The sequence below is a fragment of the Hyaena hyaena genome, unplaced genomic scaffold (assembly GCF_003009895.1).
Source record: "Hyaena hyaena isolate Hyena2069 unplaced genomic scaffold, ASM300989v1 scaffold_192, whole genome shotgun sequence".
Lineage (NCBI taxonomy): Eukaryota > Metazoa > Chordata > Mammalia > Carnivora > Hyaenidae > Hyaena > Hyaena hyaena.
In genome coordinates this window covers 631,351-657,644 of record NW_024080825.1, presented here as the reverse complement: position 1 = coordinate 657,644, position 26,294 = coordinate 631,351, and the positions used below count along the sequence as shown (strand labels likewise).

The window sequence follows — 26,294 nt, the reverse complement described above, 5'->3', positions numbered from 1 at the left end:
GATCCCACAAACCGTGAGATTATGACCTGTGCTGAAATCAAGAGTTGGACACTCAACTGACTGCCACTCCAGGTGCCCTCCGAGCTTTACTGCAGTCATCTGGAAGTGTTCCCCACTAAGCGGTGAGCCCGGAAGGCAGGCACAGTGTCGTCTCTGCCAGCAAGTTGCTGGCACCAACTCTTGCCCCATGCATATTTATTGCCCAATGAATGTTCCAGAGGACCCAAGTCTTCCACACACAAGTGACGGAAGAGCTGGGCACAGCCCAGTTAACAAGAATGTGAATGGATTTAAAGAATCCCAATCCCCTGTTGACCAGTGGCTCATGACCTTTGGGATGCTGGTGGAATTTTTTGGCTTCTTTCTCCCAGAAAATGACAGCATGCCTGTGCAGTGTCGTATGCTATTTCTAGTGGGTGCTCTGCTTCCTATTCTTGGACCCCAGAGTATAGCTGAGTGGGAGGAATGGGAGTCAGTGTCAACAGTAGGAAGGTCTGGTTGGGGACAGCAGGGTGACAGAGAGGAGCTGTCTCTAAGGGGATGACCGTTCATAGTCCATGAGGCCAAGCAGGTGCCCTGGGGAGAAAGTGTTTCCTGGCAGGAGACACATTAACCCCTGGTGCTGCCCATGAACAGTGAAACACAATGGCGAAGTGTGGGGGCAATGGAGCTGGCCTGCTCAGGTTCAAATCCTTGCTTTGCCACTTCCCAGCTGTGTAACCTCAGGCAAGAACTTAGTATCTCTGGGCCTTGATTTCCCCTAGGAATAAGCCCTACTCGAAGAACGTTGTTAGGATTAAGTGGGCTAATGTCTGCAAAACACAGAACAGGTACCCGTTCTCTGCTCACTGGTACATGAAGTGTTCATTCGTCTTCTAAGAGCAGGACTCTGAAACAAATGGTGAGAAGACTAGGCCTCAGCTTGAAGGTCCCCTCCTCCAGGAAGCCTTTCCAAGCTCACTGTCAACTCACATAGGTCAGGTTCCTTATTATTAGCCACCCCCTGTGACACTTCGCATTTCTGTTTGGTTATACTCATACTAATAATTCGTTCCCCTCTAGACTCTAAGCTCTACGAGGTCGGGGATCTTGTCTGTCTTGTTCTTTACTATTTCCCTGTGCTAGGCACATAGTAGGTGCTTGGGAAATAGGTGTTAATTAGAGATGGAAGGTGTTGGGAAAGTTCCAGATTCAAGCTGTTCCAGGTCACTGAGTGGCCAGGCAGCACATGATGGTAACAAAATCGGAAAGGATCTGGGTGGGGACACTGGGCCCCCTTGGTCGATGTCACAGTGATGGACCTTCTGACTTCTCTCTCTTCCCCTTTCCCTCAGTTCCTGGCATTTGACACCCAGTTGCTGATGGGTAACCGACGCCACTCACTGAGCCCTGAGGAGTATATTTTTGGAGCCCTCAACATTTACCTAGACATCATCTACATCTTCACCTTCTTCCTGCAGCTTTTTGGCACCAACCGGGAATGAGGAGCCCCTCCTTCCTTCCTTCAAAGAATGTCCCCTTGCTGGTCCTCTGACCCTCCCTGTGCTCCTTCAAGCCCAGATATAAACTAGCTGCCAGTCCATCCTGTGGCCTCCCCTCAGCCCGACGCTCGCCATCACCCTCTGCAGCTTGTACCCAACCATCAGGGGCCCTGCGGACCTGAGGTCACACCATCCCCTGTGCTGCCCCTTTCCCCCAGTTACATCTCCCAAAGTGGACAGTCGAGGCTGGAGGCTCCCCTGGGTTTGAGGACCCACAGAATGAGTGGGAGGAGCCCGGCAGGATTCCAAATGTAGGAAAGGGACCCCAGGAAGCCTGGCTGAGGCCCGCGCCCCACCAAGGTTCCTCCTCAGACTGCCACAGCTCTGTGACCCTGGGGCACGCTGTCCTGTGTCCAATCCACCTCTCCCTTCTTTCCTCCCAGATCAGGCATTGACCCTTGTAAGGAAGGGGTGGGGGGACAGCTGGGCAATGAGGTGAGACTGCTTTGCCAGGGGAGGGGGGGCAGTGGACCAAATGGTTGTCCCAGGCTGCTGGTCCTCGCTGAGCTTTGGGACTAGCAGTCTGTTCTAGGCACTTGAGCCCCGGGGCCAAGGGCAATTGGAGAAAGACAGGAAGCCAGTGCCATCTGCACCTTCCTTGGTTTAGCTTCCTGGGTCATGATGGAGCACTGTTAGGGCAGGAGGTGGGGTCAGAGGGCTCTGCTCCTAAGTGGGGTCCTGTCCTGGGGCTGTAAGGGAGGTGGGAGCAGTCAGCCTGCTGGGAGGCATGGGCTCTGTAGTAGCACCCATTCACCCAGACCTGCATCTCCCTGGGGGCGTTTGAGGCTGGCAGGACTGAGACCCATATTCCCTCACCCTCTTCTCTTGATCCCCTGGGCTGCCCTCGACCCCAGGCCTGAGGCTGAGTGGAGCACTTGGGCCCTAGAGGACTGGCTATTCCTAGAGAGGGAGGGTTATTCTAGTTGCTGAACTAGCCCCAGTGGGAGGGAATCCTGCCCTGCCCCGCGGCCTTTGTGCACTTCTTATTTCCTAAACTCTCCCCCTCTGTTGCCATTTACTGGCTTATCACCAAGCCAGGCCTCCTGAGGCAGTGCCCATGTCCCTCCCCCTGGCTTCTCTGGCCACTCAGCCCAGAGTCCTAAGCCCCCTCCGTTCCGTATCTCCTTATCTCTCCAATCTGGAAGCTGCTGAGCTGATGCTAACAGTCAGGGCCAGTCCCTCCAGCTGGTCCCATGTGATGAAGTCGGGTCTCCTTATCAGCCTCCAGGCGGCTGAGATCTCTGGCAGGGTGTGCGTCAGCCACCCAGCCCCCTGCAGGCCCTGCTGGGGAGGGGACCAGGGGGGCCACACCTGGGGGAAGTGTGTAACTGGCACCTAGCAGCCAACTCTGGGCCAGTGGAAAGTTACTGGGTGGAGTCGGGGAGGCTCAGATACCTGCACCTTCCCTTGGCCTCTCCCTCCAGGGCTCACCTCTCTCCCTTATGCTGGGGGCTCTGTTTGCCCTTGGAGGGAATGACTAGGTATGTTGCCTGTCTGTTTTGACTCTTCCCTCTCCACCCTTCCTGTTGCCAGCTTTCAAGAAATATTGCAGAAGCATTTGAAATTTTGTTCCACCTTGGGTATTTGAGGACAGAGGAAACTAAGAACAGATGGTGGTGTTTGTGGATGAGACAAAGGCAACTGGGAGCATGGCTGGGATGCCTACTGTGTGCTGGTCTCAGTCAGTCCATGAAAGCAATCCTATAAAGGGAATAGTCTGCACATGCCGACTGCAGAGCGAAAAGCTGAGGCCGCCGAGGGGATTGGTAACAAGTCCAAGGTCATACAGCTAACAGACTAGGTTAGGGCTGAAATGAGATGGGGAGGTCAGGCCCTGACGGCTCTGGAGATCTGTTGTCCTCAATGCCACCCCTGGCCTCCTCCTTACCCCCTACCCCACTACCACCACCAAATTTTGTACTCTGTAGTTTCCACCTTCTGGATACAAGCTGGGAAGCAGGATTCTGGTGTCTGATTCCCAGCCTCAGTGCCGATGGGTTCATGGTATTAAGTTGTGATTAATTTCCTATCGGCAAGATGGAAGACCACAGCCAGAGAGGCACCAGAACACTTACTTGCACTAACTTCCTTATGTAATTGCTACATTTCCTCCAAGGTCCCCTCACTTCCTCTCCTGGTCTCTGGTCCTCTCTCCAGAGGGGTCACTCCCCCCACTCCTTAGCTGCTATTCTCAGCTGGGCCTTGGTCACGTTTCCCAGAATCCTTCTGTCCAAGTCCTCCTCTTCCTGGGACAGTTTATGCAGAAATAGGATTGAGCAGCTTATCCAAGGCTGAGCTCCAAAAGCTTGGGGGAGGAGGTAAGCCCTCGGCAACAAACAGCATGACCGGGCAACTTGGCATTCTCCAAGCAGCGTGTGCTGCCCCGTCTCCTGCTCTGGGTCCTGGGAGGGATCTGGGACACAGTGAGCTGACGGCAAAGCCAGGGCTTGGTGCCCTGCGTCCCACCTGCATGAGGCCAGGAGGAGCCCCAGGAACACCTGGATGGGCCTTGGAAGGAGGAAGGGCGGGGGAACAGGAATGCGGGATTAGGGGAAACCTGAGCTGAGTAGTGAGCAGGTGCCCCAAGCTGCAGAGAGGAGGAGAGACCGCTGGCCCCATACATTTTTGGCAGGGGTGGGGCCAGGCCCAGGAAGGGGTAGGTTGGATTTTACAGAGCTGGAGGCAGCCAGGAATCTGACCATCTGTGATGAGGTTGAAGGAAGACAGATCAAGAGATCCTCTCCTGAAATTGTAGCTGGGCGCCCGGGAGGCACATGGAATTCCCCGGACTCCTGCCCCAATTCCCAGGGGCATGTGTGGCTCCTGTGTTGCCCGAGGAAGCCCCAGGAATCTTGATTTTTCCTCTCAGGGGAGTCAGGATCCAACAGATACCCTTATTTTAAAAGGCTCTGCCTCTCCCTCTCTCAGCCTCCTGGGACAAGTCCAGGAGCTATCAGGTCTCCCAGTGGACGGGATTTCACACAAGCCCTTTGCTGCCCCTCGGTGGCCGTCTGAGGAAAAGCAGGGTCTGATTCTGCAGGGGAGAAGCAGAAAGGGCTGTACGGCCTGAGGTTTCAGGCAGGATTTGGCTTTCATTCCTGGCTCTTCTCAGACCTCCCCAGACCTCTCTCCTCATCAGCCTCCGATTGATCCCTTTAGCCCAATCATCGTCACATCTCTGGGACACTGTTTACCTGTCTGCTGGAAACCACCCTGCACCCCCCGGCAGCCAGAGCTTTCTCCCAAGTGAGGGCAGAGACATACGGCCAGACACAGTCCTTCTGGCCTCAACTACTCCAAGTTTCCCAGGGTCCGCTCCTGTTCCCTTCCCTGGCTTCACCTTCCCGGTCTGTGACTGACAGGAGATAAGAATAAAATTATGACACCTGAATGGTTTCCTTGGCCTCCCTTTTGCTTGTCGCCTCAGATGGCCGGGGAGTCTGTGTGTGAGGTTTAACTCAGATTTGATGTGAAAGGTTCACACCAGAGCTGTTTCTCCCAGCATAGCTAAGTGTGAATTAAATATCCACATTTATCTTGATGTGGAAAAAGAAACACGGGTCCTCCTGTCAATATATACCCCTTGCAGAGGTTCTTTGGATCCTTGCACCTGTCACAGCCTCCCAATAGGAAACCTTCCAGGGAAGCCTTTGTCCTTTGTGCTTCTGTTAAAAGATTCTTCCTTATTTTGACCCAAAATCTGTTTCTCTAGAAGGAGGGCCTGTGTTGTAGCTGGAAGGATCCCCAAGAGCAGCAGTTTTAAGAGTCACCCCTCCTCTTTTCTGAGCTTTTCTCAGTCCTCCCCCCAGGTACCCTGACCCACCCCTCCTAGGAGACCCCTGCCCTGTACCACCCTGATTACGTTTTAACCTCTCCTTCTATCTCCTTCTATGGCGCTTGAGATCCTTGAAGGCATGAAGTGTGCCTTGTTCACCCTTGGATCCACAGGACTCAGTAATGAGTCTCAATAATAACTTTTGGATGAATGGAGGAATGAATGACTCTGCTCCAACCGTTTGGTTTTCCTGAGGAGGAAACTAAGGAGCAGAAGGTGCAGTGACTTGTCCAAGTTTATACACGAGTTAGTGACTGAGAGTGGAACCAGAAGGCACGTGGGGTGGAGATTTACATCGCTGAGTTGCTTCAGGGAACTTGGGGCCGAGGGTGCTGTGTGGGTGGGGGACATACCACAGTGAAGCAGTGGGAGACATTCTCCTCGTCTGTGACAAGGTTTTGGTATCAATTCAGCTATAGTAGGGAAAGGAGCAGGGTGATATTGAGGGGACCCTGAAGAGAAAATAAACAACATGTATTAAGCACCTGCTGTGTACAAAGCACTTCCGTAGACAACAAAGACAGGAGAGGGAGAAAACAGTGTTGCAGGACAGAAAACAGACAACAGCTCCTGACTACTCAGCTGAGCATCCCAAGTGAACGGTCTTTACAGCATCCCTGGCAAGGGAGCAGGTACTGAGATGTGGAACAGTGAGGGAGTGGGGTTCTGAGTCAGAGTCTGGAGCGTATGAAAGGCTGAGCCTGGCGGACTGGTGGAAAGGGAGGGACAGCCATCTACACAGGCAGGGTCAGCAATGCCAGGCTTCCTCAGCTCTTCCAGCTTCCAGCCAGCCCTTCAGCCCCACTGGATCTGTCTTCAGCCCATTCATCCTTCCTTCATTTCCTAGGGCTGCGGTGACAAATTGCCACAAACTGGTAGCTTAAGACAACAGAAATTAGTTATTCTCACTCAGTTGTGGAGGCTAGAAGCCTGAAATCAAGGGATCAGTAGGGCTGGTTCCTTTTGGAGGCTTTGTGGGGGAGGACACGTTCCATGCTTCTCTTCTAGCTTCAGGTGACTGCTAGCAATCATTTCCCTGGCTTAAGGCTGCCCTCCCATCTCCACCTTTGTCTTCACATGACCTTTGTCTCTGTGTCTTGAATCTCCCTCTCCTTTCTCTCTCTCTTTTTTAATGTTTTATTTATTTCTGAGAGAGAGAGAGAGAGACAGCATGAGCAGGGTAGGGTCAGAGAGAGAGAGAGAGAGAGAGAGAGAGATACAGAATCTGAAGCAGGCTCCAGGCTCTGAGCTGTCAGTACAGAGCCCGATGCAGGGCTCAAACCCATGAACTGCGAGATAATGACCTGAGCCAAAGCCGAATGCTTAACCAACTGAGCCACCCAGGTGCCTCCTCCCTCTCCTTTCTCTTATAAAGCTACCTGTCATGGATTTAGGGCCCACCCTAAATCCAGGATGATGATCTCTTCTCAAGGTCTTGAATTATAGCTACAAAGACCCTATTTCCAAAAAAAGGTCACATTCACAGGTACCAGGTGTTAGAACTTGACGTCCCTCTTTGGATATCACTATACAATCCACTATACCATCCACTCCCTTCTGGCAGCTATTGTCTCAAGTGGTGGCCTCTAAGCACATCCCTCATCAGCACCCACCGCCACCCCACCTCCCACCCCAGGGGATGGTCCTCACACCAAGGCTCTTCAATCACATTCCCAGGCTCCTAGGCTGGAGAAATGATGGAGTGAGCTGACCTGATCCAGCCCACATGTCATTTGCTTTCATTCAAGCCTGGCTACTCCCAGCAAATTTGTGTTTGCTCTCTTGCTGATCTCTCTCTCTCTCTCTCTCTCTCTCTCTCTGTCATACACACACACACACACACACACACACATACACACACACACACACAGTCATACACACAGAGATAAGATCCTTTCTGCCCAGTCTATTAACCCCAAACCTTCTCCAAGATCTGTGATTTTTTTCTGGGAAAACTTTGCCAAAAGAAGTGAGCCTTATCCAGTCTTTTGATAGCTCTCTGCCCCTTTAATAGCTCCTTTTTCTCACACTAAGGAGGCTGGATGCTCTAGCCAAGAGACCCAGCTGAGTGCAGTCTTCCAGCCGTGTCCATCCCATGGCAGCCATGTGAAGGAAGAAGCCATTTTGGAAGTAGATGCTCTAACGTTAGCTATTTCAGCCCCCAGTCATCTGAGTCCAGCTGAGGTCCAAGACATTATGGAGCATAAACAAACCATCCCCTATATGCCTCATCCCAATTCCTAATCCACATAAACCACGAGGATAATCAAATAGTTGTTGTTTAATGCCACTAAGTTCGAAGTAGTTTGCTCTGCAGCAACAGGTAACTGAACAGAATTTGGTAGCTGGAAGGGAGACACTGCCATAACAAAACTTAAAACATCTGCCGTTGCTTGGGCATTCCAGGCAATAGGAGACACCTGACAGGCCTCAGTGCATCTGTTAGGGAAGGCTAGACGGGCTCCAAGGAGACTGCAGGTGAAAGTTCAAGGGATAGTTAAGAAAAATGTACTTGGAACCCGGAGGAACAAAGATCCTGGTTGTGTCATGGTAGAAAGTTCCACAAAGCTTTTATCTGCACGAATGTGAAAAATAGAAAAATACCTAATGATCTGATGCATCTGGCTAAAAAGATTTCCAGGCAGAATGTTGAAAGGGTCAATTGGCTTATTTTGGCTTTGTATCATAAGAGATAGTGAGAGGAAAGCTAAAGAAGAAATTATTCTGTTTTTAAGCAGAATTTGGAGGAGATATAAAAAGCCCACAACAGTCTTTCGAGCCAGCCAAGAATTCTCAACATAATAAAGGGCCTCATGGTGAAGATCAAGATCAAATCCAGGACACTGTCAGGAAAATATGGTCTCCTGGTAAAGATGAGGCCGGAAGTGTAATTGGAAAGCCTTTTTAAGACCTCAAAAAGGCGCCTGAGTGGCTCAGTTGGTTAAGTATCTGAGTCTTGATTTTAGCTCAGGTCACAAACTCACAGTCAAGGGATGGAGCCCCACATCGGGCTCTGCACTGGGCATGGAACCTGCTTGAGATTCTCTCTCCCTATCTCTCTGTCCCTTGCCTGCTCACATATACACACTCTCTCTCTTAAAGTAAATAAATAATCAATTTTTTAAAAAAGGCATCAGAAAGATCTAAAATGGTGCCTCATGGAATCTTTCAAACAGACAGAAATACTCCTAAGAGCCTTCGAGGTATTTGTTGCACAGCCGCTCTACTTCTAAAGATCTTGAAGATTCTATCCTTCAGCAGCCTCACTGGGGGCCCAAGACAGAGGAGGCTTTGTCTTAGAGAGACTTAAGAATGCAAGTTGTCTGAGGAAGTGAACTCCAGTAAGGTTCATAGGAAAAAGACAGAATGTTTAAGACTTGTATTAGTTGAAGCACCACCAGCTCAACCTGCAGAGAGAATACAAAATGAAAAGTGGCCTTTGGACCCTTGGACTTCAAAGGGCAGGAAGCAGGCTGAGAAAACTACTCTGCTGTATTAGGGGCTATTTCCTATGGAAAAGAAAGTGACTACAAAGGCAAAACCAGGAGACCAGAGGGAAGAGTTAAGAGCCACAGATGATCATTGCCAGGGGGCAATACCGGGCCCTAGTCAAGGAACCGGTAACATGTATCCCGCTGGAGTTCAGAATTGCCATCACCAGTGTCTACTGTGGACCTCACCCTTCCTCCCTTTTGAGCCACAGCATCTACTGCCGTTGTCCTATGCCTGTCCAGCTCTTATACGCTGTGTGTGTATAGGTGGGTGGTGGTTAATTACTTGTCTTTAGTTCAGATTAAGAACAGCTTTACCTATGGGGCGTCTGGGTGGCTTAGTCGGTTGAGCGTCCGACTTTCGCTTAGGTCATGATCTCGCGGTTCGTGGGTTCGAGCCCCCCATCGGGCTCTGTGCTGACTGCCAGCTCAGAGCCTGGAGCCTGTTTCAGAGTCTGTGACTCCCTCTCTCTCTGACCCTCCCCTGCTCACGCTGTCTCTCTCTCCTAGAAATAAAAAATATTAAAAAAAAAAAAAAAAAAAGAACAGCTTTACCTAAGGAACTAAACGCAAGGAGCCTCACATGCACATAGACTTGATTTAGATGTGATTCTGGACCTCAACCCTAAGCCTGCTGTTGTAGTGGGAAGAAACTTTTGGGGGTCTGGGGAGAGGGGCTGAAACTAGAGGGTGGAATGGAGCAGTTTAAAACAATGACCACAGTTCTTTGACCAATGGAATGTGATGAAAGTGCTATTGTGTGAGCTCCATGAGTTCCCTGGCCCAGCAATTGTGGAGGAAGTCCTGGTTGATCCTGATGGGACCTCCTTGGTTCAGAAGCTCTTCACTGGACCAGTGCCTTTGGCACGGGAGTGAAATGCACTGAGGGACTGGACCCAAGTCATATATTCATCCCTGAGCTGCACTCATTGATGGAGATAAGGAACATGAGGGATATTTCCCCAAATGATAATCAGAGTGTGGCTCCCAGGAGAATGTTGAATGCCAATCAGGCAAAAATATCACATGCCTACCACCTTAAGACAGAGAGCCTGTCCTCAGGGAACTCAGCATAGTGGTATGGAGATGACAGGGAAGTGACTGTAACATGGTCGGTGCCCCACACCAGCCTAGCATAGTTAGATGAAGAGTTAAAAAAGTCTTCTCAGAGAACTTTGAACTGGATCTTAAAGGATGAGCCAATTGTATTCAAGCAGGCAAGAGAAAAGAAGCCTTTCAGACAAAGGAAACAGCTTGAACAAAAGCCTGGTGTGTGTGTGTGTGTGTGTGTGTGTGTGTGTGTTTGGGGAGAGCCACATAATTGACATTGTGTGCCTCTTCTAGCTTGATATATTAACAAGGACACCTTCTACTTACATAATTTTTATCAAAAAACTCAAATTCTGAGTCTGATACATGAGGAAACACTAGACAAAACCAAACTGAGGGATATTCCACAAACTAGCTTGTATTCCTTAAAAAGGTCTGCAATGAACAGGTGATGGAGATTAAAGAGCATACTTATCATGATGAGCCCTTAGTAATATATAGAATTCCCGAATCACTATACTATACACCTGAAACTAGTATGATACTGTATGTTAACTATACTTGAATTAAAATTTAAAATTTAATAAAAAAAGATCTAAAATTTTTTTAAATGTTCTGAAATAGAGGCTTTTAGTGTTATCTCCAAAAGAGACTATATAGCACCATTGTAGCTCACTGAGTAATATTTAAATTTGCTTAATGTCATTAATTTGCTTAATGTTGATTAAATATATAGATACACACATACATTTTATGTTTACTTATGAATAAGAAAAAACCTAGACAGATATACATTAAAATGTTCATTGTGTTTTATCTCTAGGTGGTAAATAAGACCTCAGATCTTTTCTCGTGGCTTATCTGGATTTACTAATTTTTCTGTACTGAAAAATTATATAACTCATACAATAAAATGTACTATAGGGGTGCCTGGGAAGTATTGGACTTCAGCTCAGGGCATGACCTCACGTCTGTGAGTTCGAGCCCTGCTTCAGGCAAACACGAGCCCCATTTCTGTCTCTTTCCCTCTATCTCTCCCTGTTTGCCCCTCCTGGGATTCTCTCTCTGCCCCTCACTCACTTGCACCTCTCTCTCTCTAAAAAAAGAAAAAAACAAACTTATACTATAAAGAAAAATTCGAAGAATAAATAGAGAAAAAGGGAGAAAGAAAGAGGGAAGGATGATAGGAGATAAGGAAAGGAGGAAGGGAAGGCAGATGCAAAGGAAACTGACAGTGTGAGTTACCAAGTATCACGTACTTGGTGCATAAAGTATCCTTTCCTGAATCTTAGTTTCTTTGCCCTCTTCCTATTACTGTACATTGTTGAGAACCTACTCCTTCTTTATAAAACAAACATTCATTCAGTTAGGTGGCATTTATTTAGCTGCCAGCATTGTGCTAGATGTTAGGGACACAAAACACAGGACATGGTTACTTCCTTCAGTAAGTTCAGAGTAAATAAAAAATTGCAATATTGTATGATAAAGGCAGTAATAGACACACATCTAGGTAGAGGGAGGGAAATCTCTTTCTGAAGAAGAGTGTGTGGTGATGTCCTACAAAAGAGGACACACATGAGCTGGGTCTCAGAAAAGTAGGACTTGCTGGGGTACGGGGAGTAGATTCCAGGCATAGGGAACAGCATGTGCAATGACATGGAGCTCCCACCCACATATTTAGGGACTATTAGCGGTTCAACATGGCTGGAATAGACATGTTAGAATGGGGAGAGGAATGAGGGGAAGAGATGAAGCTGAAGAAACAGGAGGTCAATTTTTAGAAGACCTTGTGTATCATCTTAGCCGCTTAAAACATGCTCTATGGGCCAGCAGCTCTATGGGAGCCTGTCAGAAATCCAGACCCCAGACCTCCTGAATCGGGATCTGCATTTTAACAAGAGGTTCAGGTGAATCATTTGCATATTCCTGTTTCGGAAAACCTTTGGACTTCATTCTGTAGGTACCAGGAAGCCTGACAGATCTGTCTTCCCTTTGTGCCCTTAGTAAGGGAAAGGGTAGGGTTCTTCATCTTCTCTTCCAAGTTTCTTCACCAACTCCTTTGCCCACGCTAATCCCAGAACATTCCAGGCCTCCACCCCACTGTTCCCTTCACAGATACTGTCTCAGCCACATTATCCTGAACACAACTTACAAAAATTCTTGAATGCAGGGAATCCCTTGGGTTTAAAAGATGATAAATGGAAAGGTAGGATTCTATGATTCTATGAAAGGATACTTTGCATAGCAGGGTGACTTTATGAAACTCATTATGCCCAAGCAGTGGTATATGCTGAAAACATAAGTAGGTTCAAATAACATTTAGAAAAATTTACAGATGCTAAGTCCATAGTGAATTAAGAAGGGGGAACTGAGGATGCTTGGAGACATCATTCCTAACCTTTTCTTCATAATAAGCTGTGCTGGGTGGTTTTTTTTTTTCCCCCTTCTGACTACAAAACTAACATATGTGCATTATTGAAAACATGGGGAATACATTAGTTTGAAGAAAAAAAAAAAACGGCAGTCAGAGGGAAAAACAAACTGGAAGAGGGACGGAAATGAAGGGCATGTACGCATGCACATGCACACACACAGAAACACCACACACAAACACTTCTCTTCCACCCACTCTCTGGATCCTTCTGATTTGGTTATATCGATAATTGTGAATTAATGAATATTTAATACTTAATTAATATTAATATTAATAATACTTAATAATTAATATTAAGAATATTAAGACTAAAACTCTGTTGACACTGAACTATGTAGTATATGGTGATTACTTTTCCTTTGTTGCACAATGTTTTGCTTTTCTGGAGGTTAATTGGTTATTGTGGTTAATTGTCCATTTGCTTAATTTTCTATGTTCTTATTAATAACTTTTGATAAATATCCTCTCAATATGTTCAAATATATTAGATGTTCTATCAATTTCATCTTGTTGACGCTATATTCTCCTTCCAAATCTTGATTGCTCTGAATATCTGTTGTTCAGCTGTTATCCAGGCATCCTCAATGCTCTCCATCCTGGGGCATCCCCTTCACCACTCTTTTCTATTGGAAAAATGCATTATAGCATCCATGGATTTCTTAGGTTTTGGTGGAAAACCTTTCCCAACAGCTTCCTGAGAAAGAGTTGATGGGAAATAATATTTTTGTCTTCTTGCATGTCTGTAAGTGTCTTCATTTTGTGTTCACACTTAATTAATCATTTGGCTGTGTATCAAATGAAAGATTGGAAATAAATTTCCTTCAGAATTTTCAAAATATTGCTTCACTGCCTTCTAGCTGCCAGTGCTGCTGTTGAGAAATTATTGCTATTACGATTCTTGGTCCTTTCCATGAAATCTTCCTAAAAATATGTAGGATTTCCTTTTTCCTCAATGTTCTCAAATTACCATGTTGTATCATGATGTGGATCTGTCTTTACCCATTATACTTAACACTAGATCAGCCCTTCAGCTCTAAGAAATTTTCTTAAATTAGTTCTTTGATAGTCTTTTGATAGATTGATGGTTCCATTCCCTCTGCTTTGTCTTTCTGGAACTCTTATTATTTGGGTATCAGACCTTTAGGGCTGGACTCTTTTGTCTTCTATTTTCTATCCCTCCCTTTTTTGCTCTACTTTGTGGAAGACTGTCTCAACATCATCTTCTAACTCTTCTATAGAGTGTTTCATTTCTGCTCTTATATTTTTAATTCCCAAGACTTCTTTTTGTTCTTTAAATGTTCTTTTCGCCCAATATTTTATTACGAAAGTTTCCAAACATATAGAAAAGTTGAATTTTATGGTAAATACCCATTTAACCATCACCTAGATTCTTTTTATAGCTTGTTTCGTGGATGCACGATCTCTCTTATTTCTTAGAAAATATTAATATTTAATATGAATATGAATATTTCATGATTTTCTATGCTTTCTTCTCCCTTCATAGTCTTTGCTCCTCTGTTTCTAGGCTGTTTGGATTCTTACATATTAGGGACTTGCTTCAAATGTCTGATGATCCCGTCCTATTTTAAGATTAGGCCCCCCCTGGGGCGCCTGGGTGGCTTAGTCGGTTAAGCGTCCGACTTTCGCTTAGGTCATGATCTCGCTGTTCGTGGGTTCGAGCCCCGCGTCGGGCTCTGTGCTGACTGCCAGCTCAGAGCCTGGAGTCTGTTTCAGAGTCTGTCACTCCCTCTCTCTCTGACCCTCCCCTGCTCACGCTGTCTCTCTCTCTCTCTCTCCTAGAAATAAATAAAACATTAAAAAAAAATTTTTTTTAATTAAAAAAAAAAAAGAATACCCCCCCTCCTCCACCCAATGGGAAACAGTGGGAAGAGTACATCCTCATCTAGGTAGTTTTCCTGCCAAAAACCAAATCTGAGTCTGATTAAGACTCTAGAGCTAACCAACAGTTTACATGGAATACAAGGTTCAAGAAACTTACTAAATGATTTCCACAATTCAGAATATGGGAAACTCTATAGGACAATATATCTAATTTCTTCAACAAATAAGCTGTTAGGCTACAAAAACAAAAACACACACAAAAAAGAGGGAGTCACCATAGATTGAAAGACATATCAATCAAATGCCGTGTGTTGACCAACTGTAAAAAATATATATATTTATGAAACAACCAGGAAAATTTTATCACTTACTGAATGCACTTGATATTAAAAAATTATTATTTTTTTCTTAAAAAAATTTTTTTTACATTTACTTAGTTTTGATCAGGGGAGAGGGAGAGAGAGATGGAGACACAGAATCAAAAGTAGGCTCTAGGCTCTGAGCTATCAGCACAGAGTCTGATGTGGGGCTTGAACCCATGAACCGTGAGATCATGACCTGAGCTGAAGTCAAAACCTAACCAACTGAGTCACCCAGGAGCCCCAAGAAATTATTATTAAAGTGTTGTAGGTAATATATGGCTACTAAAAAGAGTCCTTACCTTTAGAAAGATCTGTGAAAGTATTTACAGGTAAAATATGATGTCTAGGATTTGCTTCAAGACTTAGGGTGGAGGCACAGTGAGTAGAGGTATGAAAGAAAGAAGATTGGCTCTCTGTTAATAATTGTTGGAGCTGGGTAGCAGATACATGGAGATTATCATACCATTTTCTCTACTTTCATATATTTTGAAATTTTCCATTAAAAAAAAATGGGGCACTAAGAAGCTGATCAGAAGCTCTGAGCTGGAGGTGGGGCTTGTCTCTGTGGGTGTCACTGGCTGGTATTCTGGCTGTGCCCTTTCCCTAGAGTACCACTCCAAGAAGCCTCTCCAAACCTCCCACTCGAAGGGTATAATCCTGGCTGTCAGTTATCTAGAAAGTGGTAGGTCAAGAAATCTGAGGTTTTCAACATTCAATGTATGAAATTTTACTTAAGCTTGCCAAAGGGTTACCCTTGCCACCAGGAGGGTGGTGTTTCTCAGACTGAAGATCTTTTATTTTACCTTTTCCACTTTCTGCTGGGATGGGTGAGGAGCAGTCAGATGCCTGCACTGGGAGGTTATGAGGGTAGGGGTATAATTTCTTATACTGATTCTCTAGTAATTCCTCTTATTTTTAAAAACTGTTTATTTTGAAATAATTATATGTGCACAGAAAGTCCCAAGATAGTTCAGTGAGGTCCCTTAAGCCTTTCACCCCTTTTCCCTCAATGATTACATCTTATATTATTATAGTGCACTACCCAGACTGGGAAATTAACATTAGTATGTTTGGATCTAGTTCTGTGACATTTTATCATTTAACCATTCACCTAACAAAGGACATTTTGGTTGTTTCCAATCGTTGTTGACTATTACAAATAAAGCCCTATGAACATTCATGTAAAGGTGTGAATATAAGTTTTCTCTTCTCTAGTATAAATGCCCAGGAGTATGATTGCTTGGGTCATATGGTAAGTGCATGTTCAATTTTTTTCTTTTCTAAACAGATTTATTAAGATATAATTTACACAACACAGAGTTCACCCATTTAAAGTATATAATTTAATATTTTTAGTATATTTAGATGAGATCGGGCGCATTCAGGGTGGTATGGCTGTAGACTATTTGTAGTATATTTAAAGGATGTGAATATATCATCACCACAATCGAATTTTTTTAACGTTTGTTTATTTTTTGAGAGAGAAAGAGAATGCAGGGGAGGGGCAAAGAGAGAAGGGGAGAGAGAATCTCAAGCAGGCTCTGTGCTGAGCGTGGAGCCCAAATCTGGGCTCAATCCCATGAACCGAGAGGAGCTGAAATCAAGGGTCAGACACTTCACCAACTGAGCCACCCAGGCACCCCAACCATAGTCTAATTTTAGAAAACTTTTGTCCCCTTAAAAGAAACCCTGTATCCATCAACAGTGTCCTTACTCCTCCTTTCCACACATCACTGCCCCATTCCTAAGTAACCGTTAACTATTTTCTGATTCTACAATTTTGTCTATTCTAGACATTTTGTATATGGTATCATATAATATATGGTCTTTTGCACCTGGCTTCTTTCACTTAGCATATTTTCGAAGGTCATCCATAGTTTATTAGTGCTTCATATCTTTAGTGCCAAATAATATAAGTCTACCACATTATAACATATTTAATTTAGCAATTCATCAGTTGAAGGACGTTTGGGTTGTTTCTACTTTTTGGCTACTATGACTAATGCAGCTGAACTTTTGTGTATAAGCTTTTGTGTAATTGTGTGTTTTCATTTACTTTGGATATATACTAGGAGTGGAATTTCTGGGTCATATCATAATTCTATGTCTAACTTTATTTTTTAATTTACATCCAAGTTAGTTAGCATATAGTGCAACAATGATTTCAGGAGTAGATTCCTTAATGCCCCTTACCCATTTACCCCCTCCCCCCTCCCACAACCCCTCCAGTAACCCTCTGTTTGTTCTCCAAATTTAAGAGTCTCTTATGTTTTGTCCCCCTCCCTGATTTTATATTATTTTTGCTTCCCTTCCCTTATGTTCATCTGTTCTGTGTCTTAAAGTCCTCATATGAGTGAAGTCATATGATATTTGTTTTTCTCTGACTAATTTCGCTTAGCATAATACCCTCCAGTTCCATCCACAAAGTTGCAAATGGCATGATTTCATTCTTTTTGAGAGAGAGAGATCACAGGCACGCAGGAGGGGTAGAAAGATAAGGACACAGGATCTGAAGAAGGCTCCTGACACTCTCAGCACAGAGCCCGATGAGGGAGCTCGAACCGAGTAATACTCCATGGTACATATACACCACATCTTCTTTATCCATTCATCCGTCGATAGACATTTGGGCTCTTTCCATACTTTGGCTATTGTTGATAGTGGTGCTATAAACACTGGGGTGCATGTGCTCCTTCAAAACACATCTACTCGTCATGTATCAGAAGTGTTTGTTGCCATCAATTCCTGAAATTTTAGGGGATTCCATAGCATTTATTGTGTTTCTTCTTGACTTTCTTTTCCTAATGCCTTAGAAGTGAGCTCTCCTGGTTAGTTCAATTGGTTACCATTTGCCATTCACTTTCCAGTGTCCCCCAATTTGTTGTTATTGTGCTTTCTCCCATTTTCTTTGTCCTTGAAGGTTTGTGGCTTTTACTATCATTTTAATGAAATTTTAGGGGCACCTGGGTGGTCCAGCGGTTAAACATCCAACTTCACCTCAGGTGGTTCATGGTTTCAAGCCCTGTGTCAGGCTCTGTGCTAACAGCTCAGAGCCTGGAGCCTGCTTCAGATTCTGTGTGTGTGTCTCTCTCTCTGTCCCTCCCCCACTTACACTCTGTCTCTCTCTCTCTCTCTCTCTCACAAAAATAAACATCAAAAAAATTTTAATGGAGTTACTGTGTGCATGTGTGTATGTTCAATCCACCACCCTTAACTGGAAGTCTCTTAAGTATTTTTAAAGCCTAGTTCTTCTGTTTTCCTTTTACAATATATGAAAGATTTATAATCTAAGAGTAATATGAATTGTTATATATATTCTTACAATAACTTCCTTTCCTGTTTGTCAACCAGGACCAGTTTCTGTAGCTTCTAACCAAGAATCTTGATTAATACAATGAAAATGACTTATTTCAGGGTGGAAAAAAGGAAGGATTCTGAAGATAGATGAAGAGATTAGCTGTTAATCACCTTCAGGGCCCATAGAATTTCAAAGCAACCAGAAAATGGTTTAGATTGTGGAGGGTAAACTAGAGAAACTCTGTCCAAAAGACCTTCATATACATTCTCTATCTTCTTAGTAATTAGTGGCAACAGATTTTTGGCTTATAAGCCCTTTGGGGTTTAAGATGTGTCGCAGATGGAGGATGAGAAATATTCCTGGGGCACCTGGGCGGCTCAGTTGGTTGAGCATCTGACTCCTGATTTAGGCTCAGGTCATGATCTCACGGTTTGTGAGATTGAGTCCAGAACCGGGCTCTGAGCTGACAGTTCAGAGCCTGCTGGGGATTCTCTCTCTCCCTCTGTCTCTGCTCCTCCATCACCCGCTCTTTTTCTTTCTCAAAATAAATAAACTTGAAAAACAAGAAATATTCTTGTTTTCAATTTACCTTCCATTTAGGAAAAAGAAGAATCTGCAATCTAGACCAGATCAAATGAAATAATGTGGTGCCCGGCTGGCTCAGTCGGTGAAGCATGTGATTCTTGATCTCAGGGTTATGAGTTCAAGCCCCATGTTGGGTATAAAGATTACTTAAAAATAAAATCGAAATAGGTGTGCCTGGGTGGCTCAGTCAGTTAAGCATCTGACATTGACTCAGATCATGGTCTCACAGTTTTTGAGTTTGAGCCCTGTATGGAGCTCTGTGCTGACAGCTCAGAGCCTGGAACCTGCTTTGGAATCTGTCTTCCTCTCTGCCCTTCTCCCACTTGCGCTCACTTTCTCTCTCTCTTTCAAAAATAAATAAACATTAAAAAAGAAAGTTTTTTAATCAAAACAAACAAACAAATGAACCAACTAATATACAAAAACCCAGCACCAATATCTTCCAATATTCCACAGATATTCACTCCCTTCCTCCTCACTCATTCTTCCTGGACAGAGACCAGTTAGTTTTTATCCCAAATCCACGTTTTCTTTTTCTTTGGCACATTGCTATATTCTGCACCTTTCTTGCATCCAGATGGGCCATGGGCCTGAGTTCTGGCCAATGGAATGTATATGGGAGTAAAAAATACCTCTTCTGGATCTGGCCCCCAAATCATCCCTTGAGATTGTCCAGGGTCTCTTCTCAGCTGCCAGATATAGAGGACTCACTGGAGGACCCTGAAGCCCCAGGGAAAGGTGAACCTTCTAGATGGGTTCATGAAGTCTCTGAGAAGCAGAGAGCCCTTCCTGCATCATCCACTGACCCATAACAGACTGTGACAATGAAGAAGAAACAACCTTTATTATGGTACAGCACTGAGATTTGGGAGTTATTTGTTATAGTATTTAGCCTGCCCTGCCTAATTTGGCTCCATCTTTGAAGAAACTGCCTTTACCACCTGGATCTCCATTTCCTTATCTGAAAATGAAAGGTTCAGAATAGGGGTTCTCTTGGTTGCCTTTCAGCTATAACATTCCATTTACAAATTGTATGGTTATAATTTCCAAGTGGTTTAAAACTCTGCAAGTACTAATTATAGAATTTCTCAATTATAATAAAGAGTAAGTTATCCAGGGATGCCTGGGTGGCTCAGTCAGTTGAGTGTCCAACTTCAGTTCAGGTCATGATTTCATGGTGCATGAGTTCGAGCCCCATACCATGCTCTCTGCTGTCAGCATGGAGCCCACTTCAAATCCTCTGTATCCCTCTTTCTCTGCCCCTCCCCTGCTCTCTCTCTCTCTCTCTCTCTCTCTCAAAAATAAATAAACATTTTAAAAAAGAGTAAGTTCTCCATTTACAGATGTGTTATGTTCCAAAAGTCCAGGCAAGAGTCTCTTTTGGAATATTGTTTCTATAAGAGAATAGATTCAATATTTTAAAATATACACAGCTTCCTGCTTGACTCTCAGTTCTGAGCCCCTATGACCTCCAAGGACGCAGTGAGTGAGGTGAAAGAGGAGAGACTGAGCAGGGCCTCTAGGGCATGATTTGAGAGGGAAAGAATATGAGTGTAAGATGATGGACTAGACCATGGGCCGAGATGTCAGCTGCACAAGGTTCCTTAGGAAGCTGTAGAAATCATTATATATGTCAGTTGTTCCTTACTTGGATATTTCCAATTCTGTATATATACCTCTTCATTTTAGGTGTTCTTGGGTACATGTTCTGTGCAGGGCAGAGATTAACTTTCCATGGAGCTAATGAAGCTCAGTTTTTAGGGTCTTCATTCACATGTAGGACACGTCTAAGGCCCTAGAAATGTGTTTACAATGTTATTTGTTTTTATAAAATTTGAAAAAATAATATTTTTTCACTGCAGGTGGTTAAAACTTCTAATTCCACTCTGACTTCCCTTCCTTCACATTTGCCCTTGTGTTAAATGGCACTGGAATAGCTACAGGCATTTTTGGAATCCAGCTAAGGGGAAGTTTAGGATCTATTCACATGGTTTATAATTACTTCCATGCAAAGTTGAACTTTTACCCGCTGCCCAGATGAAGGAATAGCTCCAGAAGTCTCTTATCCACCCACATGCTGATTCACATGAAGTTATGACCTGTAGATGCAAGGCCAGAGTTCAAATCAATATCTAAATGTGTCCTACATTCAGCACCCAGCACCAGAAGTGCGCAGGAGTAGAGGAAAATGAAGCTTAGAAGATGTATGAAGCCAGAAACTAGTCTGAAGAAAATTCTTCCAATTGTTAGCTATGCAAAAATATAAGTAGAGGATTCTGTCCATATTGACATCCAGTCAAAACAAAGTTTTGTCCTGTTAGCAATATGCTCAAATGTACCATATATTCTTTTCTTTCTTGATGGGAACTGTTCAAAATAAAATTTATCAGAATGTCTAGCTTTAAACCTTTTTTGATGACACAAATTACTGATATCAATGCAGAAAAGAAAAAACTCATAACATACCAATTATAATGAGGTTTTAAAGGCAAATCAGCTAGAAAATTTGAAATGTGTATCTAAGATTAGTCCTTGTACAGGAAAAAATTTTAACGCTGACAAATATCACAAAAAACCTCCATGATAATTCAATGAATTAAATGCCAGTCACACTTGAATATTACTTTTTTCTAACATTTTTGGCTGCATACTCTTTGATTGCTTCTTCACATGGCAAGGATTTAATAATACAATTTTTTAAATGAGGACAAGAAAGATAACACTCTTGTCTTAGCATGGTGGTTCAAATTTGCCTTTTATTATTTGATCATTTAGAAAAGTCTTTTTCAGGGGGTGTCTGGGTGGCTCAGACAATTAAGCATCTGACTTTGCCTCAGGTCATAATCTCACAGCTCACGAATTCGAGCCCTACGTCAGGCTCTGTGTTGACAGCTCGGAGCCCTGCTTTGGATTCTGTGTCTCCCTCTCTCTTTGCCCCTCCCTTGCTTGCTCTCTCTCTCTCTCTGTCTCTTTCTCTCTCTCTCAAATATAAATAAACCTTAAATTTTTAAAAAAAATAAAAAAGAAAGGTTTCTTTCAAGTTCACAATTTGTTATTGGCAATGTCACGTAAATGTCTAACTTTGTTATCAAACTGGGGGAAAACCTTGATCAAGTGTCTTTCATGTAGAAAGAAATTCTAAAATTCCAGAGCTTTAAAAAAATGTGTAATTTGCTGTGATTTCTCATTGTAAATAAATATTCATTTTTATATCTGTCTTTGTATTTATTCACTTTTATATCTGTCTTTATATTTATAATCTCTTTTCTTTACAGCACCTGCACTCCCACAATTGTGTATGCATCAGGCTCCACAAGACCTGGCCAATTGCTGTGTAGCATATGCTCTTAGGTAGTGTTACAGCGATTTGAGGTGTTCAGGCTGGTGACTCAGGCCCCAAACCCAGGAGCTGGGTATTGTCAGGTCATCTGGGTCATTCAAAAATGAAAAGTGGACACGGGGTCCAAAAGTCACCAGTGAGGCAAACTAAAATGCCTCTTTATGTGCTCATCTCTGAGGTAGTTAGGTCCCCAGTACCATTACCAGACCCACCCCATCTGGCTTCTCAAGGGTCCCAGAATTAAGGGGGCCTGCTATTTACCATGTACTGGTCTCTTTTTTTTTTTCTTCTGGTAAACAGTCTTTCAAAAACTCAAAAACATACCCATTTCCTTAATGAAATTAAATACTTTACTGGCAAAAATACATACTGTGTATGTATTTTTTTAAGTATTATTTGTTTGTTTATTTATTTATTTAGAGCACGAGTTGGGGAGAGGGGCAAGGGGAGAGAGGCAGAGAATCCCAAGCAGGCTCTACACTCAGCGTGCAGCCCAGCGCATGGCTCAGTCCCACAACCCTGGGATCATGACCTGAGGTGAAATCAAGAGTCAGATGCTGGGGCGCCTGGGTGGCTCAGTCTGTTAAGCGTCCAACTTCAGCTCAGGTCATGATCTCACAGTCTGTGGGTTCGAGCCCCCGCGTTGGGCTCTATGCTGACAGCTAGCTCAGAGCCTGGAGCCGGTTTCAGATTCTGTGTCTCCCTCACTCTCTGACCTTTCCCTGCTCACGCTGTCTCTCTCTCTCTCTCTCAAAAATAAATAAAAAAACATTAAATTTCTTTTTTAAAAAAAGAGTCAGATGCTCAACCACGTGAGCCACTCAGGCGACCCTATGCTGTGTTTAAACAAGCAAACAAAAAATGTTTACAAAAGCAAGGTGATTCCAAATCACCTTGAAAATTAAGGGTTACCAGGTGTTGGTGCTAGCCCCATCTAGTGACAAAAAGAGGTAAGTCTGGCTCACTAAAATCTGTCAAATACTGGGGAGAGAAATGGTACCCAGTGCTACTATTCCACTCCCACCCTTTCCTGGAAGTTGTTCAGAGTACTGTGGTTTGCTCAGTTCCACTGTGACTTTTGGTCGTTAACTTATGTCCCCAAATAGATCAGGCAGAGATGAAAGTATTAAGTAAAAACTGGGAGGGAAAGAGACCAGGCTCATTTTAACCTCTGATAGCACTATCTGCAGGGGTCATACTTCAGTCCCTTAGAAGTTCGGCAAACCTCTGTCCTCATGTAGCAAAAGGTCCTTTACGATGGCTGGCCAGGTGGGGAGAAGTCAATACAACTCTGCTGACCCCTGGCTGAATCTGATGGATATTCTGGGTCATCCTGGCTTCTAACTGGAAACTGATATCTGGGCTGACCCCTCAGTTTCTCTCCTTACCAGCTGTTTTTTTCCCATCTCTGGATCAGCCCCTATTTTGTCTGTCTCCATTCTACTTTGTCTGTTTCAGTTCAATTCCTTTCTTCCTTCCATTTTAATTTTCCCAAAGCAAACTTGGCTTTAGTCATCTACTTGCAGCCTCTATTGAGTTTGTTTTTGTTTTCCTAATTTTTATTTCATGTGGTAAGTACACTTAATATGAACTCTACCCTCTTAACAGATTTTTTTTAACTAGGCTTCATGCCCAGTGCAGAGCCCAATGTGGGGCTTCAACTCATTACCCTGAGATCAAGACCTGGGCTGAGATCAAGAGTTGAACACTTGGGGGGTGCCTGGGTGGCTTAGTCGGTTGAGCGTCCGACTTTCGCTTAGGTCATGATCTCGCGGTTCGTGGGTTCGGGCCCCACGTCAGGCTCTGTGCTGACTGCCAGCTCAGAGCCTGGAGCCTGTTTCAGAGTCTGTGACTCCCTCTCTCTCTGACCCTCTCCTGCTCATGCTGTCTCTCTCTCCTAGAAATAAATAAAAATATTAAAAAAAAAAAAAGAGTTGAACACTTGAGGGACTGAGCTACTCACTGTGCCCCTTAACAGATTTTTAAGTTACAGCACAGTATTGTCAACTATTGGCACAATGCACAATGTTGTACAACAGATCTCTAGACCTTATTCATCTTCCATAACTGAAACTTTATAGCCATTGATTAGCAGTTCTTCCTATCCCTTCCTCCTATCCCCAGTCCCTAGCAAATACCATTATATCCTTTGCTTCTATGAATTTGACTATTTTAAATATCTTACATAAGTGAAATCATGCAGTATTTGTCTTTGCATGACTGGCTTATTTTACCTAGCAAAATATCTGCAAGATTTGTCCATGTTGTTACATATGGCAGGATTTCCTTCTTTCTTAAGATGAGTAATATTCCATTGTATGTAATATCACATTTATTTTATCTATTCATCTGTTCAGTGGACATTTAAGTTGTTTCCATATTTTGGGGTGCCTGGGTGGCTCAGTCAGTTAAGCGTCCAACTTCGGTTTAGGTCATGATCTCACAGTTTGTGAGTTCATATCCTACATCAGGCTTTCTGCTGTCAGGACAGAGCTGACTTCAGATCCTGTCTCCCTCTCTCTTTGCCCCTCCCTCCCTCTCTTTCTCAAAAATAAACAAACATTAAAAAAATTTAATTGCTTCCACATCTTGACTCTTGCAAACAGTATCACAATGAACATGGGAGGGCTACTATCTTTTCAAGATCTTGATTTTGGGTAAATACCCAGATATGAGATTGCTGGGTCATAGAGTAGTTGTAGTTTTAATTTTTTGAAGAATTTCCATAGAGGCTGCACCATTTAACATTCTCACCAACAGTACAAGTGTTCCGCTTTCTCCACATCCTTGCCAACATTTGTTGTCTTTTGTTTTTGTTTTTCCATAATGGCTATCCTAACATGTGTCAGATAATGTGATTTTGATTTGCATTTATTTGATGATTAGTAACATTGAGCATCTGTCATATACCTGTTGGCCATTTATATGCCTTCCTTTGGAGAAATGTCTATTTAATCCATTGCCCATTTCTTAGTTATGCTATTAGTTCTTTTACTATTGAGTTACAGGAGATTCTTATATATTTTGGAAATTCCTTATCAGATACTATACATAGTTTGCAAATATTTTCTTCCATTCTGTAAGTTGCCTTTTTACTCTATCAATGATTTTCATTGCTGTACTTAAGTTTCTTGGTTTGATGTAGTCCCACCTGTCTATTTCTGCTTTTGTTGTCTGTGCTTTTGGTGTCATATCCATGACACCATTGTAAAAAAAAAAAAAAAAAGTGTTTCCTCTATTTTTTTTCTAGCTGTCACACCGTTTTAGGTCTTTCATGTAAGTTCTTAATCCATTTTGAGTTTTTTCTTTCTTTTTTTTTTTTTTTGGTAAGATAAGGGTCTGATTTCATTATTTTGCATATGAATATCTGGTTTTCCCAGCACGATTTTGATATTGAGTTTTCATTCAACAAATATTTACTGAGCATCTTTGGGCCAGGTATTACAGTAGGCATAAGGGGATTCAAGGCTGAGAATAATATAATGGCTGGAAGCACATCCTCTGGAGCCCAACTGCCTGGGTTCAAATCCTGGTACCATCATTTCTAACTGCATGACCTTGGGCAGATTACAAATTCGCTGTACCCCAATGTCTTCATATATATATATATATATATATATATATATATACACACACACACACATATATATACATACATATATATATACATACATATATACACACATATATACATATATATACACATATATACATACATATATATATACATACATATATATATATGTGATAATTATGTTCTCCTCACAGGATTGATGTGAGGATTAAAAGAATTAACATGGGGCGCCCGGGTGGCTTAGTTGGTTAAGCGTCCGACTTTCGCTCAGGTCATGATCTCGCGGTTCGTGGGTTCGAGCCCCGCGTCGGGCTCTGTGCTGACTGCCAGCTCAGAGCCTGGAGCCTGTTTCGGTCTGTGACTCCCTCTCTCTCTGACCCTCCCCTGCTCACGCTGTCTCTCTCTCTCTCTCTCCTAGAAATAAATAAAACATTAAAAAAAAAAACAAATAAAAGAATTAACATATGTAGAGGTTTTAGAGAGGATCTGGCACCCGATAAGAACTCTTAAGTGCTGGCTCTTAAGTCATGGTCCTTGCCTCTCAAAGAGCTCACAAATTACAGTTGCCCCATCCACCTGTCCCACCTGGCAGTCAGTGCCATCTGGCTCTTCTGGCACTTAAAGTGCCCCACAGCTCCTCGCTAGCCTTACCTGGAACCATGGGATGAACCGGGTGCAAGCTCCTCTATCACAGATTCCTTGTTTGACTCTGGGTAATCTCTGCTCCCTGGGTCTCACTTAATGCATACCTAAAGGAAGAAAGCTGGACCCACACTGATTTCCAGCATCTCAACAAACTCCTTGTTCTCCCCGTAGCTCAAGTTGAAACTGTATCAGCTTAGGCAAGGCACGCAACCTCTCCGCATTTGTTTCTTCACCTATAAAACGGGATAATAGTACTAACCACCTCCCAGTAACAAAGTAACGCAAGCCCGTCTGTCA

General features: G+C 43.6%; 1 protein-coding gene across 1 annotated transcript in view; it reads left to right on the top strand.

Moving 5' to 3' along the window:
- Positions 1-4,932, top strand: part of FAIM2 (Fas apoptotic inhibitory molecule 2) — a 33,670-nt gene extending 28,738 nt beyond the window's left edge. Inside the window, exon 12 of the mRNA XM_039241459.1 lies at positions 1,335-4,932. Coding sequence (XP_039097390.1) covers positions 1,335-1,484 — 150 coding nt within the window. The 3' untranslated portion in view covers positions 1,485-4,932. The remainder of the gene's footprint in view (positions 1-1,334) is intronic.
- Positions 4,933-26,294: the final 21,362 nt, after the last annotated feature.